Source organism: Scyliorhinus canicula, chromosome 20 (assembly GCF_902713615.1).
Source record: "Scyliorhinus canicula chromosome 20, sScyCan1.1, whole genome shotgun sequence".
Classification (NCBI taxonomy): domain Eukaryota; kingdom Metazoa; phylum Chordata; class Chondrichthyes; order Carcharhiniformes; family Scyliorhinidae; genus Scyliorhinus; species Scyliorhinus canicula.
Genome location: NC_052165.1, coordinates 21,351,585 through 21,370,557, shown reverse-complemented (window position 1 = coordinate 21,370,557; position 18,973 = coordinate 21,351,585). Strand labels below are relative to the sequence as shown.

Genomic DNA, 18,973 nt, shown 5'->3' with positions numbered 1-18,973 from the left:
GCGCAATCCATCGGCCACGCTGCACCAGAAAAGCAGCTTGCCACGACGCAGCGTGGCAGATGAAAGCCGGGAGACCCTGCTCCCGGGATCTACCTGGCCGACAACGCCTCATGAGATCGAACGCAATCTGCGAGGCATTGTGATGTAAATCCCACCCATTGTGGGCAAGATCACTTTTTGGCAAATCTGCATATTAGGGCGCGACAGCTAGCCTCACTCTACTGTGCAGAGTCCCGAGGCCGCTGAGGCTTTGGTATTCATCCCCTTCACTTCGGGGACCTCGAGCGAGTGCTGTTCAGCACTGGGGGCCAGACGGAACGGCACTCGTGGGCATCTCCCAGGGGATTGGAGCCCCCGGCTGCATGCCCTTTGGGTAGGGTGGTGCCCTGGCAGGTGCCAGCCCAGCACTGCCAAGGTGCCTAGGTGGCACTTACAGCTGTCACGGGCACTGCCAGGTGCCAGTTTGGCACTGCCAATGTGCCAAGCCGGAATTGTATGCATGCGCGATTGGGCAGGAGTTCCCCTTTGCGGGTGTTGGGAGTGGTGTGGGTGTGCCGGGGACCCTCCCATTGTGCGCTCGGGCTTGGGGAGAGTTTGGGATCGTTGTGCAGGCCTCGGAGATTGGGACACCATTTAAAAATCTCTCACTACACTGGGGAGTTCCAGCAGGCTGATCTCCCCACTGTACAAAATGGGGCTTTGGGCGGCCTTGGCCGCGCATTCTTCATTCAGGCCCCTTATGGGCGGCACGGTAGCACAGTGGTTAGCACTGTTGCTTTAAAGTGTTAGCATTGCTTCACAGAGCCGGGATCCCAGGTTCGATTCCCGGCTTGGGTCACTGCCTGTGCAGAGTCTGCACTTTCTCCCTGTGTCTGTGTTGGTTTTCTCCGGGTGCTCCAGTTTCCTCCCACAAGTCCCCAAAGACGTTCTATTAGGTGAATTGGACATTCTAAATTCTCACTTTGTGTACCTGAACAGGCGCTGGAGTGTAGCGACTGGGGAATTTTCACAGTAACTTCATTGCAGTGTAAGCTTACTTGTGACACTAATAAAAATTATTATTATATTATTATTATTATGTGAGTCGTATTGACTAGTCATGTGTTTCTCGGCACTGCAAGCGCCGGGAAACACACGGCTAAACATAGAACATAGAACATAGAACGATACAGCCCTAAACATGCTCACTAAGAGACTTTGTTCCCATTTGAGTTCATCGCGCCCTTAGAAACACTGATAAACAGTGTGAACAGCAGTACAGATCTACTAATAACATAAATAAATATTGATTGCTAACACTTTTCAAATGTTATTTGTTTTGTATCCTAGTTTCAGTGTTGTGGCTATTACAATTCTACAGATTGGGAACAGAATCTAATTTTGTCGACTAAGACATTGCCTTGCTCATGCAGCAATTATACTGTAGCTGATTTTACTTTCCCCTGTACTGTCACAGAGAGCAACTACATATACCCAGAGGTAAGGTGCTAAAATAGTTTTAATTTCTCCACAAATATCAATTGAAGTACACCTGGAATATCGCATGCAGTTTTGGTCTCCTTATCTGAGCAAGGATGTTCTTGCCAAGGAGGGAGCGCAGCGAACATTAACCAGACTGATTCCTGGAATGGTGGGATGGATTTATGATGAGAGATCGGGTCGGTTAGAATTATAGTCGCTGGAGATTAGAAGAATGAGGGGGGAATCATAGAAACCTATGAAATTCTAACACGACTAGACAGGGTAGATGCAAGAAGGATGTTCCCGATGGCGGGGGAACCAAGAACCGGAGGTGGGGGCGGGGGGGGATCATAGTCTAGGGATACGAGGTAAACCAGTTAGGACTGAGATGAGGAGAAATTTCTTCACCCAGAGAGTGTTGAGCCTGTGGAATTCGGTACCGCAGAAAGCAGTTAAAGCCAAAATATTGTATGTTTTCAAGAAGGAGTTAGCTATAGCTCCTGGAGATAAAGGGATCAATGGATACGGTGGGAAAGCAGGAAGGTTACTGAGTTGGACGATCGGCCATGATCATAATGAATGGAGGAGCAGCCTCGAAGGGCAGAATGGCCTACTCCTATTTTCTATGTTTCTATGAAGTGAAAGATTATGGGCTGAGTTCTCCGCCATTGGGAATCTCTGTTTTGCCGGCATCCCGGGGGTATCCCGACAGCGTGGGGGGCTGCCCCAAAATGGGAAACCCCATTGACCAGCCGGTGCAAATCTGGTGCAGCAGGATAGAGAATCCCGCACTATAAATTTACATATGTGGAATATGAAGTCAGCATATAATCTCATATTATATATAGACCTGTATAAGTCCCTTTATCATATCTCGTCAGCGGGGTGATTGGGTTTCAAATCAGAGCCTGATTACTCTGCATTTGTTAATAAGCCGATTTGTATTTGTTGAGCCTGTCAGCAGCAATGCAGAGCAAAAACAGTCTGTGTTCATGAGTCAGAAAGAGCGGGAAAACACTGTTCTCAACCATACAAACATTTAACTTGAGGCATGAGGAATGAAGAGAGGTGACTAGGCGAGGAGGGAGAGACAGAGGCTGCTGAGGTGCAAAAGGCGAACAGGTTTATGATGCACCCCAGGACAGGCTGCAACAGTCAGGTGCAATGCTACGAAGGTCACCACGAGGTGGGGACAGCCCCCGTGCGGAGCAGATGAGGAGAGCATGCTCAACCAGGATAGGCCAGCAACTGCAAGGTGCTGAAAGCCCTCGTGAGGTGATGTCAGTCGCCGAGGGGCGCGGCAGGCCAGGAAAGCAAGCTGAGGGCAGGCAGCAACAGTGACGCATGAGGCGCCGAAAGCAACCTCGAGGTGAGGTCAGCTGCCCAGTGGACCAAGTGAGGTGAGCAGGTGAAGTGAGGCAGCACGGTAGCATGGTGGTTAGCATCAATGCTTCACAGCTCCAGGGTCCCAGGTTCGATTCCCGGCTGGATCACTGTCTGTGCGGAGTCTGCACGTCCTCCCCGTGTGTGCGTGGGTTTCCTCCGGGTGCTCCGGTTTCCTCCCACAGTCCAAAGATGTGCGGGTTAGGTGGATTGGCCAGGCTAAATTGCCCGTAGTGTCCTAAAATGTAAGGTTAAGGGGGGTTGTTGGGTTACGGGTATGGGGTGGATACGTGGGTTTGAGTAGGGTGATCATTGCTCGGCACAACATCGAGGGCCGAAGGGCCTGTTCTGTGCTGTACTGTTCTGTGTTCTGTGTTTACGACTCGACCCAGGGCAGACCAGCAATGGCAAGGCGCAAGGCTTGATGCCCCAAATAAAGCCTTAGCCACAAAGAGTCCAAAGAATCTGTAGTGTTCATACAGTACAGAAGGAGGCCATTCAGGCCATCGAGTCTGTACCGAAGCTCCAAAACAGCTCCTGCACCGGACCGGCCCATTTTGGCCTGTGCTGCAGCAATGTCATCAGCTTATTTTTCCATCTCATTGCTCATCAGCAAGTTCCATGTTTGCTCGCCTCGAGCCTCACACTTCGAAATATCGACCATCTTTACCATAATTCTGACAAGAGATTAAGCTTTGATTTCAATTCAGCAATTGCACACACAGGCAGGATTTACTAGTTAAAAAGCAGTGATCAATTTGTGTATTATTGTGGCTTCCTCCTTTGTGTCCTGTGGGTCGAGGGTGGGTGGGGTCGGAAGGGTACGAGATTGTAGGGGGAGGGTTGCAGAAATGAAGGTGAATTTGGGACCCCCACAAACTGCAAATCCACCTGTGCCTTCACTTCTTCACTGGGAGAATGAAATCCTGCCCTGTTTGTTGACCTGAAAAGTTCATTGTAGGCACCCATGAAGACAAAAAGACTTTATACAACTGATTTACCATATTTGCAAAAAAGTATATATTTCTAAAAAGAAAACTTTAAATTTACAATTCTTAAATTTAAGATCTTTATTGTGCAATTTGCAGTTTGAGGATGACCAGTTTAGGGGCGGCATGAAGTACAGTAATTAGCACTGCTGCCTCACAGCTTCAGGGTCTCAGGTTCAATTCCAGCCTCGTGTGACTGTGTGGAGTTTGCACTTTCTCCCCACGTCTGCGTGGGTTTCCTCCTGTTTGTCCGGTTTCCTCCCACACAACAAAGATGTTAGGTGGATTGGCCATGATAAATTGCCCCTTAGTGTCAAAAGATTAGGTGGGTTTGTGGGTTACGGGGATAGGGTGGAGGTATGGGCTTATGTAGGGTGCTCTGTCCAAGGGCTAGTGCAGACTCGATGGGCTGAATGGCCTCCTTCTGCACTGTAAATTCTATGCCCCACATCATCCAACTTTTGATTTGGGCGGCACGGTAACATAGTGGTTAGCACTGTTGTTTCACAGCTCCAGGGTCCTAGGTTCGATTCCCAGCTGGGGTCACTGTCTGTGCAAAGTCTGCATGTTCTCCCCGTGCGTGCGTGGGTTTCCTCCGGGTCTTCTGGTTTCCTCCCACAGTCCAAAGATGTGCAGGTTAGGTGGATTCGCCATGCTAAATTGCCCTTAGTGTCCAAAAAGGTTAGGTGGGGTTACTGGGTTACGGGGCGAGTGGGGGGGGGGGGGGTGGGGGGGGGAGGTGTGGGCTTAAGTCGGGTGCCATGGTCCCTCCCTCCTAACTAACACATCGGGAGTGATGCCCGCCCTGCAAACATTTAATGGCCATTGGCTGTAAATAGACTGGAGGCTATACCACAGGGACAAGAAAACCCACTTCAGAGAGTTAACAACCAATCAGAGACTGGCATCTCTCCAGTGCTGGCAACAATACTGAGAGTGATCACCATTGCAGGCACTGCACCTAGGACGAGACGGGGTGAGCTGCACTTGATTGGCAATGGCAGATGAGTCTAAGTTTCTCCAAGGACAGAGTTGGCAGTCCCTGGAGGGGGCGTAGGGTGGAGGGTTGGCGATTAAGTGGCCATGGGGAGAGGGGGACTTGGAGAGGTAATGGATGGCCCTCCAAATGGGCCCTTTGTTAAGGAGGGATCCCTTCTCTTCACCAGCCTGCACCAGGAATCGTGCTGGGCAGTGTTCTTATTATGGGCAGCTCCTTCTACTGGTTAAAACATGCCCATTAAAACATGCTCAACTGACCTATTAGTGGACAGGCCACCCAAAGTCACTTCCTAGTAAAATTGGGGTCGGTAGTCAGCAGAAGGGCACCTGCTGGATCTTACATGCCCCCATCATCAAGCCCACCGATGTAGGGAGCCTATATAATCAGCTACTTAAAATACAACCTTTGCATTGGAACTGCCGGAAATAATCTGCTGTGAAAACTCTTTTGAATCGATGCAGATTCAGTTCAAGCACATCTGAATGCTTATGCCAGCACCATTTTCTGTTAAAGCTAGAAGTCTAATATGGACATGATGAGTCAGAATTGGATTTGCTACCAAATCTTCTCTTGGCCACTCAGCTCCCAACATGACTTTCCTTATTCTGGTATCATTACAAATATTAAGTGGTTTATGATTTGCAGGTTAAAATCAGCCTGTCTGTAGGTGGAGCCAGGCCATATACCATTACTGAGTTAAGAAATATACTCTTGGGGCTCAGAGTGGGGAAGAGAGCGCATGGGAGTTAACCAGGGTGCTTTGCTACTCCAATTTCCTTCCCTTATTCGAGAGAAGGTCCTGCCTTTGTTCCTGCAATCACAGCCAAGACTTGAAAAGCAGCTGTGTGTGAAACAGGAAGTAAGTTAATCAAGGTGACAAATGTGAAATATTTCATATAGTTGCTAATATTCCGTGCTGATCATCAAGACTGTTAAATAAAATGTCCTTTTATGCACAGATTGATTGTTTAAATATATAGGGTGCTTATGGTATACAGCATGACCAAGTGCACATCTTATCTTACAGGGCTGCCGCACCGAAATAAAACAATGGCTCAATAACAACATTTTTACTCTTCTCGGAGCTACTGCTGCTCTTATCATAATACAGGTAACTTAAGTAATTTTGCATTCAAATATCAGGATCCATAGAATCCCTGCAGTGCAGAAGGAGGCCATTCAGTCCATCGAGTCTGCACCGACCCTCTGAAAGAGTACTCTACCTATCCCGTAACATGCATTGTTCATGGCCAATCCACCTAACCTGACTGTGGAAGGAAACAAGAGCACCCGTAGGGAAACCACACAGAAGAATGGTAGGGCAGCAAGGTAGCACAAGTGGATAGCACTGTGGCTTCACAGCGCCAGGGTCCCAGGTTCGATTCCCCGCTGGGTCACTGTCTGTGTGGAATCTGCACGTTTTCCCCGTGCCTGTGTGGGTTTCCTTTGAGTGCTCCGGCTTCCTCCCACAGTCCAAAGACGTCCAAGTTAAGTGGATTGGCCATATCTTTTTATTAAAACAGTAAAAATATATACAAGACCAAACGGTACAAACACTCATTTTGTGTTGGAGAAACAGGATATCCTCCTCTCAGTACCAATGTACGGGGGGGGGGCATTTCTACAAAAAACAAATGGGACAAGCGCTGGAGAGACCAGATACCCTCGCCTCCGTACCGACAGAAGGGAAAGGAAGGGGGTTGTGTGGAGAGAGGGGAAAGGAGGGTGGTGGGGAGAGAGGAGAAAGGAGGGTGGTGGGGAGGGAGAGAGTGGCTGGATTGGCCATGATAAATTGCCCTTAGTGACCAAAAAGATTAGGAGGGGTTATTGGGATCCGGGGGATAGGGTGGAAGTGAGGGCTTAAGTGGGTTGGTGCAGACTCGATGGGCCGAATGGCCTCCTTTAGCACTGTATGTTCGAAGTGCACAGACACTCACCCAAGGCCGGAATCAAACCCGGCTCCCTAGCGATGTGAGACAGCAGTGCTAACTGCTGCATCACAATGCCGCCCTCGAATCTGGGCTTAAGTTGCTAAAAGTTCCCATCAATTAAGCGTGAATTTATTGTTCAATGAAAGAAACACTTTCGACATGAAGTAAGTGCTACCAAACCTTCTCTTGGCCACACAGTTTCCAACATGACTTTCCTTATTCCTGGAATCATTACAAATATTAAGTGGTTTATGATTTGGTTTCCACTTTGAATACTATTTCGGGCTCTTTTCGGATAACTTGTAGCCTGTTCTGAATTGGAAACGTTTTCAACTACTTATGAGTTACTTAGATCTAGGTTTCTCTTGAAAACTCCATTTACACTAAAGCATGTGATTGGATAAGTTCATCTCCCTTTTGCACAGGCTGTTCCACCTTCTCTTTGTCTCAGTCTCTTGCACATGACCGCTGATGTCACTGTTACATCATGATTCACATCACTATCTCATTACCAGAACTGTTAACCCATTATCCTACATCTCGCCCAAGTATAATCTCAACATTTTTTCATAACAATCTCAAACAATCTACACTGTATTTTCAAACTTTTATCGTCCTCCACCCGTGACCCACCCCCACCCCCTCATTGTCATAAAGGGCCTCAATCTTCAACAGTGTTCTTGGCTCTCTTGGAGGGAGTTGTGGACATACGCGGTCACTCCCATTTTCCCCGGAAGACAAAATCATCGGTGGAGTGGGATTAGCAGCTTTCCATGACTGCTGGTAACTGGACTGCAATCGCTATTATGACAGAATTGTAAGGGTCGTGCACCCGTTTTCAATGAAAGACTGTCTCAAGGGAGAAGAAATCAGGACATGGACAATTGCAGTGTCTTGAACAGAAAGAAGAAAACTAACATTCCCTCTGGAATTGTGAGCTCCCTTTTAGCACACTGAAAGCCTTGGAGAACGAAGGGCTGGATTCTCCATTATTGGGACAATGTCCCCACGTCGGAGTCAAAATGGTATAGTTTTACTCCTGAAAATCCTGGATTAAAGGGACACGAATTTCCAGCCTTGCAGGGGGCTAGCAGCGTTTGCTGCAGATACGGGCCCCCGCACTTCCGGATCAGAGGCCGCGCATGCGCACGACGGCGGCCTCCAGCGGCCGCGCTGTGCTCCATGGCGGATTCGGACTGCAGAGCTGGACCCGAAGAAGAGACCCCTCCCCAATCCCCCGATAGGCCACGCGCCCGACCCAAAACCCCGGCACAATCATTCCCTGGCCGCCTATAAGGCCTCTTGATCGGCCCGCCGCCGACCAGGGCGGCCGCGGACTGAGCAAGTACCCTGACTGGCTGGAGCACATTAGTTCCACGCCGTTGGGACTTCGGCCGGTCGGAAGCAGAATTTCGGTGCCCGGAGAATCGGCAAACTGGCGGCGGTCCCGATTTCTACATCAAACTGGATTCTCCATCCCGGCACTGGCCGCGATTTCGGCTTCGGGGTGCAGAGAATTCAGCCCGAATTCGACAATACCTCCCGCTGCCTTGGGAAAGCGGGCAGCATAATCAAAGACCACTCCAACCCGGCTTATTCTCTCTTCCAACTTCTTCCATCAGGCAGGAGATACAAGAGTCTGAGAACACGCACAGACAGGTTCAAAAACAGCTTCTTCCCCGCTGTTACCGGATTCCTGAAACACCCTCTTATGGACTGAACTGATCTCTTCACACATCTTCTCTATTGAGAAGTACTACATTCTGTATGCTTGCCTGATGCCTGCGCCCATGTATTTACATTGTGTATTTATGTATGTCCTATATTTTTTCATATATGGAATGATCTGTGAGCAGAACAATACTTTTCACTGTACCTTGATACATGTGACAATAAATGAAAGCCAATCCAACCCAATGCAAAGAATTGCACAGTTGTATCATTCACTGCTGCACTAAGGATAACAAAAAAAATATTCAAGATCTGAGATTTGAATGAATTTGGAAGGCGAGAAGAAGACAAAACATCCTGTAGACATTGCAAGATGTGAAGACAAAACGGCTTCGCTACGACATTTTGTATACGCCTTGTACTTTCTGTAGGTTGTGATAAGATTGCCATACTTCAATTGGCATGAAACTGCTCCACCATAGGCAATGGGATGACAGTATCCGTATAAAAAGGTAAGATCAGACCACCGTCAGTATCAGTATAAAAAGGTAAGATCAGACCATCGTCAACGTTGGAATGAATCTCCAGGACTGGCCCTGGATGAAATTTCTGTAAAAACGTTGCAGATTTGGCTACTGCACTAAAGAATGACTTCAGTGTAAGGATAACTGTCTGATGAGATTGACGTATGGGTGTCAACTTAGTTCCACACAAACTAATAGGCCCTCCCTTCGCTCCAGTAGTTTGAAGAAACTTGGAATTAAGAATTTTATCCTCTCTGGATAGCTCGCTGTGGTCGGCCAGCAATATGCAATGCATCAACCCAAGGTGGGTTCAGTGGGACAAATATACAAATTCAGCTCTTTGGCATAGCTGACTCCTCAATGAAGGAGCAGCATTCCGAAAGCTAGTGATTCCAAATAAACCTGTTGGACGTTAACCTGGTGTTGTAAGACTTTTTACTGTGCTTAGAATAGACAACAGAGACTTTGGGCACGATCTACTGGCTGTTCACGTCAGCGGGATATTCCACTCCCACGCCGGAGCATGGGTATGCCTCCGATGAGGGGTGCAGTCACCGGGAAATCTCGTTGACAATGGCAGGGTAGGTAAATCCCGTTGGAGGGCTGCGTCTGTTGCTGAAAAACAGGTGGTGGGTTGGTCGGTAAATTCCACCCTTCATATGTGCTAAATTCGAAGAGCATAATCATCGCTAGGACCTGATTCCCCAAAAGAACAACTGTTGATGAAATGTCCTCTTCCTCATAACCTATGTCAAGAGGGAGCTAACCTAGGTCCAGAAGCTCCTCGAATTCTTGGTCTCCGTCTTCTTCAGTGCCTTCTATTTCCACCCTTCGAGGCTGTCTGGACAAAGAATCTCATTCTCCGGCAATAGGACTTGGTCTACTTATTGTGTACATGCATTTATCCTTAATAAAGATGTGCTTTGATTGTGTAAGATATAAAGGGTCTCAATAATCTCTCACCCTTTGTGACTCAGGGTGATGGTTATCTGACCCTTTACTTGAAGATCTGTACCACCTGGGCCTTGCAATTTAATCCTTGATGGCTGGATCTCTCGTACTTTGAGCCATTCCAACTGGTCAGCCAGTACTGGGACATTGGCTCCAACATAAGGTTTGTTTGAACTCAGTCTTAAAGCCTAGAACTTCCAAAGCAATTTACCAAACCATTGGTTCTTGATCCTTCACTTCTACTAGGAAATCTGTATTCTCATTTCTTTCTTTATTCCCAATTTCCTTGACTGTCTGTTTTTCAGTCCGTTTCCTACTTTCTTCGTTGTATTGCATATTCAGATTTACAAAACTGCTTGAAGAGTCCTGTATCTCCGCATTTGAAACTCTCTACGCCCCCTGCAGGGCAATCTTGTCTTCTGCGCTGCTCTTTACCTCCACAGCGAGGGCACTTTAAAGGGCTGCTGCAGGGTTTCCTCTTCTTTCCCCCAATTTGGTGGACTTTTGAGTAAGCAGGCTTCTACCTTGAGTACTACCTAACTGAAAGCCTCATCCAAAGTGTTGGTATTTCCATGTCATGATGAACTATTTTGGTACCTAAATTCAGCCTGTCTAGCCTATTGAACAGTTTGTTCAAAAGTTAGGTCGTCTTTAGTCTGTAAAAAATCTGACAGCTCCTACAGCAACTGGCTAGCCTATACAGCTCTGTAAGGAATAATTCAATGGATTCCCTGGCCTTTGGTAAGTCTGATTAAATTCATTTGCTCAATTATGAGGCTCAATCTTGGGCTGAATATGCATCGAATGGTAGTTTCAAAATTTACAGAGGTCTCTTCTACCCCCATCTCAGGAAGACACCATCCGCAGTGAGCCCCACTACATACATGAGCAGACTAACCCAGTGCTTCTGCTCTTTTCATGCAAACCAAATGAATAGGATGGGAATAGAGAGATACGAACCCCGGAAGTGTAGACGATTTTAGTTTAGGCGGGCAGCATGGTCGGCGCAGGCTTGGAGTGCCGAAGGGTCTGTTCCTGTGCTGTACTTTTCTTTGTTCTTTGTTCTTGCTTTATGCCCTGGAATTGCTTTATCCACAAACCCCAACGCTGGCCTCCATGTGAACTTTCAAAGTTAGCAGGTATCTACAGAACAGGCAGTGATTGTTCGTCCGGTTCTGACATTGCTACTACAGACACTTTGGTGTGCCTCTCACCCAGGCAAGTCTTCTGATCTTTCCTTTGAAGAAATTCTCAGATTTCCACCTGTGGATGTTTTGTTGGTGGCACCAGATTGTTGTTAGACTGGTGTCACCACTGCTGCTGCCATGGTTTGTGGCTTGGTTTCCACTTTGAATACTCTTTGGTTCACAGTGTCAGGGTCCCAGGTTTGATTCCCGGCTTGGGTCACTGTCTGTGCGGAGTTTGCATGTTCTCCCCGTTTCCTCCGTGGTGCTCTGTTTTCCTCTGACAAATCCCGAAAGACATGCTTGTTAGTAAAATTTGGACATTCTGAATTCTCCCTCTCTGTACGCGAACAGGCGCTGGGATGTGGCGACTCGGGGCTTTTCACAGTAACTTCACAGCAGTGTTCATACAAGCCTACTTGTGACAATAAAGATTATTATTATTATCTCTCTTCCAGCAACTTGCGACCTATTCTGAGTAGGAAAGATTTCCCACCATTAATTAATAATTAGGTCCAACCTAAACTCCTTTATCTACACTAGGCTTTTAGGTAAGTGCATCTCTCTCTTGTACATATTTCCATCTTTGCTTCTCAGTCTCTTGAGCATGGATGCCAATGTCACTGTTACACATCCCTATTTCATCACCATAACTATTCACCCATTATTCTGCATTAAGTAGCGAAGAAGAGATGGGGAAGAATTTCTTCTCTCAGAGAGTAGTGAATCTGTGGAGTTATTTACTGCAGAGAGCTGCAGAGGCTAGGTCATTGACTATGTTTAAGATTGAAACAGATAGGTTTTTAATCAGTAAAGAACTCAAGGGTTCTGAAGATAAGGCGGGAAAGTGGAGTTGAGTATTATTCTATCAGTCATGCTCTCATTGAATGGCGGAGCAGACCGAATGGCCGATTTCTGCCCCTTAACTCTTAATCAGTAACAACAAAAAATTAGTGTTCAGAATTTTAAAAAAGTTTTTCTTCAGCAAACTCAGTCCAAATGCCGACAGACTGCCTGTGCTTCTGTGAATGCAGTGAGCATTTTGAGCGGGTTTTGAATGGGAATATTTGATAACAAAGTAATTAATTATATCAGCAGTAAATGAATGCAACATATTAATATGGCACTCATCCAACCCAGCCAAAAATGATACAGTTCTCAGGTTCCGGCGCTCCTTTGATGGACCGCACTTTTTCCTTCACCAGGTGCAACCCGTCTTTATTCACGCAGTGTCCCAAATATGTGACCATTTTCACCTGGAAGACACACTTGCCCCATTTCAGGCAGATCCCACATCAGAAAAACATCAGAGGACCTCTTCTAGGTTGCCCAGGTGTTGCTTCTCGGTGGCTCCTATAATACGTACATCATCCAGGTAGACAGCCACGTTGGGGAGCCCTTGGAGGACATTTTCTTTCGCCTCTTGGAAAATTTCACATGCCGATGGCAGCCCGAATTGAAGCCAGATGTACTCGTACAGACCCCTGTGCGTGTTGACGGTGATTTATTTTCTAGATGCTGCGTCTAACTCCAACTGGAGGTAGGCGTGGCTCATATCCAAATTTGTGAAGGAGTGGCCCCCAGCTAACTTTGCGTATAGGTCCTCCATGCATACCTGTCCAACAGGGAGTCCTGTTGACTATCATCTTGTAATCACCACACAGGCGAACTGACCTGCCTGGCTTCCGCTCTGGGACCGCACTAACGCTGCCTACTATACAAACCTGACCGGGCGTATGATGTCCCCGATCTCCAGGTGGCTGAACATGATATCCACCTTCCACTGTAGGGCCTATGGGACCAGACGGGCCCTAAAATATTTAGAATGGGTATCTGGGTCAATACAAATTTCAGCTGTAGCCCTCTTTATCTTTCCCAGACCATCATGAAACACTTCCGGATACTTTTCAAGGACTTAACTACCAGTGCCTATCTGGAGGATTTGTTGCCAATCCAAGCGGAATCTTTGTAACCAGTCATGGCCTATGAGGCTGGGTCCGGGCACTTGCACCATAGCCGGACCGACTGCTGTCCATGGTTAACTGGGGTCACCGTGATCCCGATGATGGTAAATGGTTGTCAGTCGGGACTTGGTATCCTTTAAACCCAGGTGCTTGTTCCCCAGACGCAGCTTATCGAACGTCTGTTGTCCAATAATTGAAACAGCAGCCCCTGTATCAATTTCCATGTCCAAGGGATGACCATGTCAGCATGAAGCTGTCATTGGGCAGGACAATGTGCAAAGCCCTGTCTCGGGATGCTTGTGTCACCTGGCCAGGGCAATGCGTTCACTGGTGATTCTGGTAGCCTCGACCACCACGGTTCCTGAGACCGCAAGTGCAGCACTGTTGTGGGTACTTCTTACTGTCCTCTGGGAAGATGTCCCATCAAGTTGTGGCAGCCCTTGGTCAGCGGGTCTGATCACGCCGCTGTTTTGAGGTGACTGGGTCACCTTGGCAGGGGGGAGGGGGGTATCACTTGTCGGAATGGGGGCTAGCCAACTCTGTGCACATCGTAGTCCATGGGGCCCTGGAATTCCTGAACCCCCTTTTCCACATTCTTGCAGGACAGCAACAACCCTATGGCCCTTTTTAAATCCAAGGCCGGTTACGTGAATAGCTTCCTTTGCTTCGCCATACTGTTTACGTTGCACACCAACTGATCTCGCAACATTCCAGGGAGGGATGGGCCGAAGACACAATGCTCGGCTAACTTGTGAAGGAACCTCAAAAACTCCGTTAGCGATTCCCCAGGGGTTCTCCAAGCCATATTGAAGTGATATTTCTGCATGATTACCGATGGCTTGAGGTCATAAAGATTCGCAACAAGTTCCACAAATTCACCAAAGGTTCACGAGTCCGGAGCATTACGCTGAATGTCGGGGTCCCGCAGGCGGTCAGGAATATTACCTTTTTCCGATCATCTCCATTAATACCAATTGCCTGAAAGAAATACTTCATCTGCTCAATATACTGGGCCCAGTCTGCCACACCTGTATCATAGGGTTCTAGTCTTTTGAAAAGCAGCATTTTAAAAGTCTCACCGACCTCTTTCTTGTGCTGGGGAATTCCTATGCAATCAAGATGTCCAGGATCGCTGCCACTGTTTTCCTCATCGCCATAATAAAAGCTCAGGAGATCCAAGAAGGTAAATCCAAAAGAAGTTTAATTTTACAACAAAAGTAAAGGCCACAACGTGCGGCTTACAGTCCCCAGGAAGTCTACTAGTCTCGGCGGTCCCAGTCTGGACCCGCTTTTATGAGGCGATTTCTACGAACCCCAGCTGATAAGCCTCCACTCACTTGCAGGGGAACTCTTATTCCACGGGTTCCATGGGGAGATCAATTGTGGTGTCCCCATGGATATTGTGAGGGTTATTACACTAGGAAAGGAAACAAAATAGATGTCATTCCCATTCCTGATTGCCATCAGCAACCCTAGCAACATCTATGGATGTGACAGGAAGCCAGGCTCAGCTGTGATGGACCCTATTGTTTAGTGTACTTATACATCACTGGGCAGTTGTGGAAGGAGATGCAATGATGGAGTTAATGTGTGCTAGGCAGTTAATTGGAAGTTATGGAGAATTGTGCTCTATTTAATTTTGTTTCAGTAGATTCATTGTTAAGGACAAAAAGAGGTCTGTTCACTTCGTAGTTTGTGGACAAAGGAGAGTGAGAGAATTTGTTAAGATTCCTGAAAATATAGTGTAGCGCAGGGGTGGGCAAACTACGGCCTGCGAGCCGCATGCGGCCCGCCAAAGGTCTTTATGCGGCCCACCAAGATCAAGTCATTAAAATTTTTTTATTTTTTTTTTATTTTATTTTTTATAAGGTTAATGGGGGGGGGGGGGGGGGGGGCTGTTGGGTTACTGGTATAGGGTGGATACGTTGACTTGAGTAGGGTGATCATTGCTCGGCACAACATCGAGGGCCGAAGGGCCTGTTCTGTGCTGTACTGTTCTATGTTCTATGTTCTATATGAGGTGCCCAGAATCATAACCGGGTGAAGCGCCATTTTTGAAAAGTAGAGAAAAAGAGGGCTAAAGGCAGGATGCCGCCGGGGGAAGCGCTGAGGTATATGCCGCACGCTAATTGGTTACAACCGGGACTATTAATTAATATACTATGCGGCCCTTTAAAATTGTGAATTTCTGAATGTGGCCCTTGCACGGAAAAGTTTGCCCACCCCTGGTGTAGCGGATGCAAACGGTCTATTTCTTTAGTTATTTATTGAGAGGGAGTGTATTTGCTTACTTATTCATGAAGAGCTAAGCAGAAGGATGAATGTAAGGGGGATAGATCAGTTGACTGTATAGTCAGCATTCAGTACTGATGTGAGGCTGAATGGACTGCTTTCCTGGTCTATTTTCTTTTGTTACTTTAAACACAGTTGGTATCAATGCAGAATCAGATCTTTGTGTTTAACGCGTAATTGTCACGTAATTCAATTGAGTACTTGGTCAAATCATACAACACAATTCCATATAATTATTCGACTCTTTGTTAGTAAATTCACAATTCAACAGAAGACCACGTCTACTACACTTCATAATTACAGCTGACTGTAGCAAAGAGAGGTTTACTCAAAGCATGTATGGTTATTCTAATTCTAATTTGATCTCTACATTCCTCGCATTCTAACACTAAATTCCAATACATTAAAAAGTGCACAAGGCAAACTTTAAATGATATGTAGCCAAGAAGATGCATTTATTTTCATCTCAGTTTCTCCTTTGACCATGGATTTATGGTCTATTTATGCTCTGCAGTCTCTTTATTACTATAATTACTGACCAAACCAACATGGATGAATGACCGCTCTTCAGCCAGGTCCGCCTCACAAAATATCCCTATCCAGCAAAACAGCTGACCCCAGAATCAATAAAGTATATAGGCAATGTCATCTCACATTCCTCCAAGCCTGATCGTACTTAGCCTTTTTATTATGATTGACTGTTATGCACAGAAATTTCATTCCTCACATAGCTTTAATAAAATATTTTTTCCATCAGTCAAATCTGACAGGTCACCATGTCCCCAACCTTCAGCAAAAATGTTGAGGGCAAGTTCACTAGCGGCTCACCCCTGCATGCATTTAATGCTTGAAGGGGTGTTAATTGGTTTCAGGAAGGGTCTCCGCCCCCGACCGGGCCTGCCAATCAAATGACCGATACCTATGGTCCCAGCAGCGCCAGCAGGAGGTGTGGTCACTGCTGAGACTACATCCAATCCCTCATACCAAGGAGCAGGAGGTGGAGTGAAAGCTAAGTGGTGAAAAGCTAAGAGGATCAGGCTTGAGGGAATGAACCAAGGAGATGCTCCAATGGGCTCAGAGGCCCAATTGTGTGGAAAGTCTCATTGCCAACCACCAACCAGTGCAGGGGGAACTGCCAAACCAGATTTGATGTGGGCCTCTCCTACTGCTGGTTAAATCCCAGCAGTGGCGTGATGAGACCCTTAAGTAGCCATTAATTGGTGACTTAGGGACCTTAATTGACCCACAGACAGGGCCCACCTGACGTTGATAAAATAACTGTAGCTTGGATGGGTGAGTAGGCAGTGCCTGCAACATTTTACAGGCCTAGTCTGCAACCTCACCACCGGGGTCCCTATGTTTCTGTGGCAATAATAAATTATACCTATTTAAAAGGAAGAGTTTTACTAGAAATACCAAGTGCCGGGAATCTTCGAATGCGTTTAAGTGACCCGATATATAATGGCCCCAGCAATTCTTCCGCATTTGTTTGTTAAATGGAAATCCATTTTTATCTTGCAAAATTACATGAAGTGAGAAATGGGTGGGGATACACGAACAGAAAATTTGGAAAGCCAGCCAAAAGTCCATTGACTTTCAGCGGCATTTGGAAAATCCCAGCATTGGGCGGGGCTGGAAATTCTCAACCTTGATATTTCATTTTATTTAACATGGGCCAAAATGTATGATGGGGCAAGAATTTATCACCCATCTGTGTCTGATTACTTGTTAAAATATGTTGAATGCTCTATGAAAATAAATTCTCAGTTTAAGTTACATTCAGGCACAGGCATCTGCTACAGAAATAAATATTCTGGCACCGCGCTTGTTTTATGTAATGAATTCCTCGCTTCGCCTCTTATGCCTGTGGAGTGAGTAGGTCAGCTGGTGTGCAGGGGTAAATTCTGATCTTCAGTGTTTTCCCCTCATGATTTTCTGTCCACGAATGCTCTTCGTGGAAATTGCAGAATATAAAATATTCCATCCTGTCAATACTGAGGAAGGTCACCATCTGACTGGAGTATTGCTATGTACCCACAACCGGCTTCAGGCAAGCATCAACCCACTCAGTGCACTATTGAACCTAGAAATGACTGTTCGCTGAAAAATAAATGCATTTATATGATATTCCTCTGTTATTTACTCCATTTCATGTGGTATCTTTATTTCAAAGGGATGATTATCTCTGCTATAATGGTTGACAAAAGAATGTCATCCTAACATCACGAATAATCGTTGGTTATTTGTCTCTCACTTTGTTTGATTCACTATTGTTTATTTCCCCCCTAGGTATTGCAATTTATCGTGGCTGTGTATCTGTTCAAATACATCAAGAAAAAGAAAAGAATAATTTAAAAGAGAAACATACGAGATGGAAATCATTTCTTCCATTTTTTTAAACATGAATCATAAACTTCGGAACCAATTTCTAATATCACCTTGTTTGGCTTGTAACATCATGAAATACAGCAATTTCCTCTGCAAAGTTGTACATTATCATGGTTTTATTGTGTGCTTTGTATTTAACTTAGTGCATTCTATTTTAATAATGTACAAGCTTGAGGATGGTGAATCCCAATCAATCCTATAATATAATTGAAAAGAGAGGTAAATATGTGACAACATTGGCAACAAATTACAGCATTCTTCCAGAACTCTTCTTGGAAAGTATAATGAAAAGAATTCATATGGAGTTTGAAAATGGATTTTAGCAAATCTTATTTTAAATTAAACAGAAATCTTGCACTGTTCCAATACTGGTTAATTTTGCCATATTTCAGTTTTATAAACATTCAAGTAATCTTTGCATTGCGAATTGACAACAGTGATAATGTGCATCATTTTCTGAAATAAAAATCCTTGTTTCTGCAAGTTAAACTATTGGCTTATTCTTTTCAAAGTGAGTAAGCTAGACTGGTATTGCTGTGCCACTTCGAAGAATTTGCATCAATTAGGATATCTCCAATCCTTTAGCACAACTAAAATAGCTCCAACATCATAAAATGGGAAAATTAAGCAAAGTTGCAGCTGGAAGTTTAATGGTGATATCCCATTGATGGCCTATGTCATAAAATATGTAAAGTCTCTGGATTTTTTAAAATTATTACAGAATGCAATATTGAAATTGTGAAAAATAGTTTCTAATGGAAAAAAAGGTTCAAAACCAAAAATGTATAATGCGCATCATGGCTTTATGTCTGTCTGTTTGTTACTTTATGTGTGCCCATTTTCATAAAATGTTGGTATCTTCTAATTTCTAATTACCACCCTGTATATGCTATCTGATGTTAAAATGTAAAATTATTTTTAATGTCCGAGAAAGACTTCTTCCTGCTGTGTAACATAATAAGTTAGTGTCCAGAGAATTTAAAAGAAAAATTGGCATTCGTCTATAAATAAAAATATTGGACACCCAAATGCATCAGCGTCAGTGAAATATTTCAGGTGTTCTGGCATGAAAAAATACAATAGATTGATTTTTAGAATATGCATAAGCAATAAACATGTCATTTTCTATATCTCTCATCCTTAGCTTCTTCTGAGGGCAGCACAATAGCACAAGGGGCTAGCACTGTGGCTTCGCAGCACCAGGGTCAAAGGTTCGATTCCCCGCTGGGTCACTG

At 45.6% G+C, this 18,973-nt stretch overlaps 1 protein-coding gene across 2 annotated transcripts in view; it reads left to right on the top strand.

The window, feature by feature from the left end:
• LOC119954948 (CD82 antigen-like) overlaps nucleotides 1–18,767 on the top strand; it is a 33,934-nt gene extending 15,167 nt beyond the window's left edge. The window contains exons 7-9 of one of the 2 annotated variants that reach the window (XM_038780688.1): nucleotides 1,330–1,479; nucleotides 5,861–5,944; nucleotides 17,640–18,767. In XM_038780688.1, coding sequence (XP_038636616.1) covers nucleotides 1,330–1,479; nucleotides 5,861–5,944; nucleotides 17,640–17,705 — 300 coding nt within the window. In that variant the 3' untranslated portion in view covers nucleotides 17,706–18,767. Of the gene's footprint in view, nucleotides 1–1,329; nucleotides 1,480–5,860; nucleotides 5,945–8,866; nucleotides 8,951–17,639 lie in introns of those variants that run through there. The other variant, XM_038780689.1, reaches the window with a different exon arrangement.
• Nucleotides 18,768–18,973: the final 206 nt, after the last annotated feature.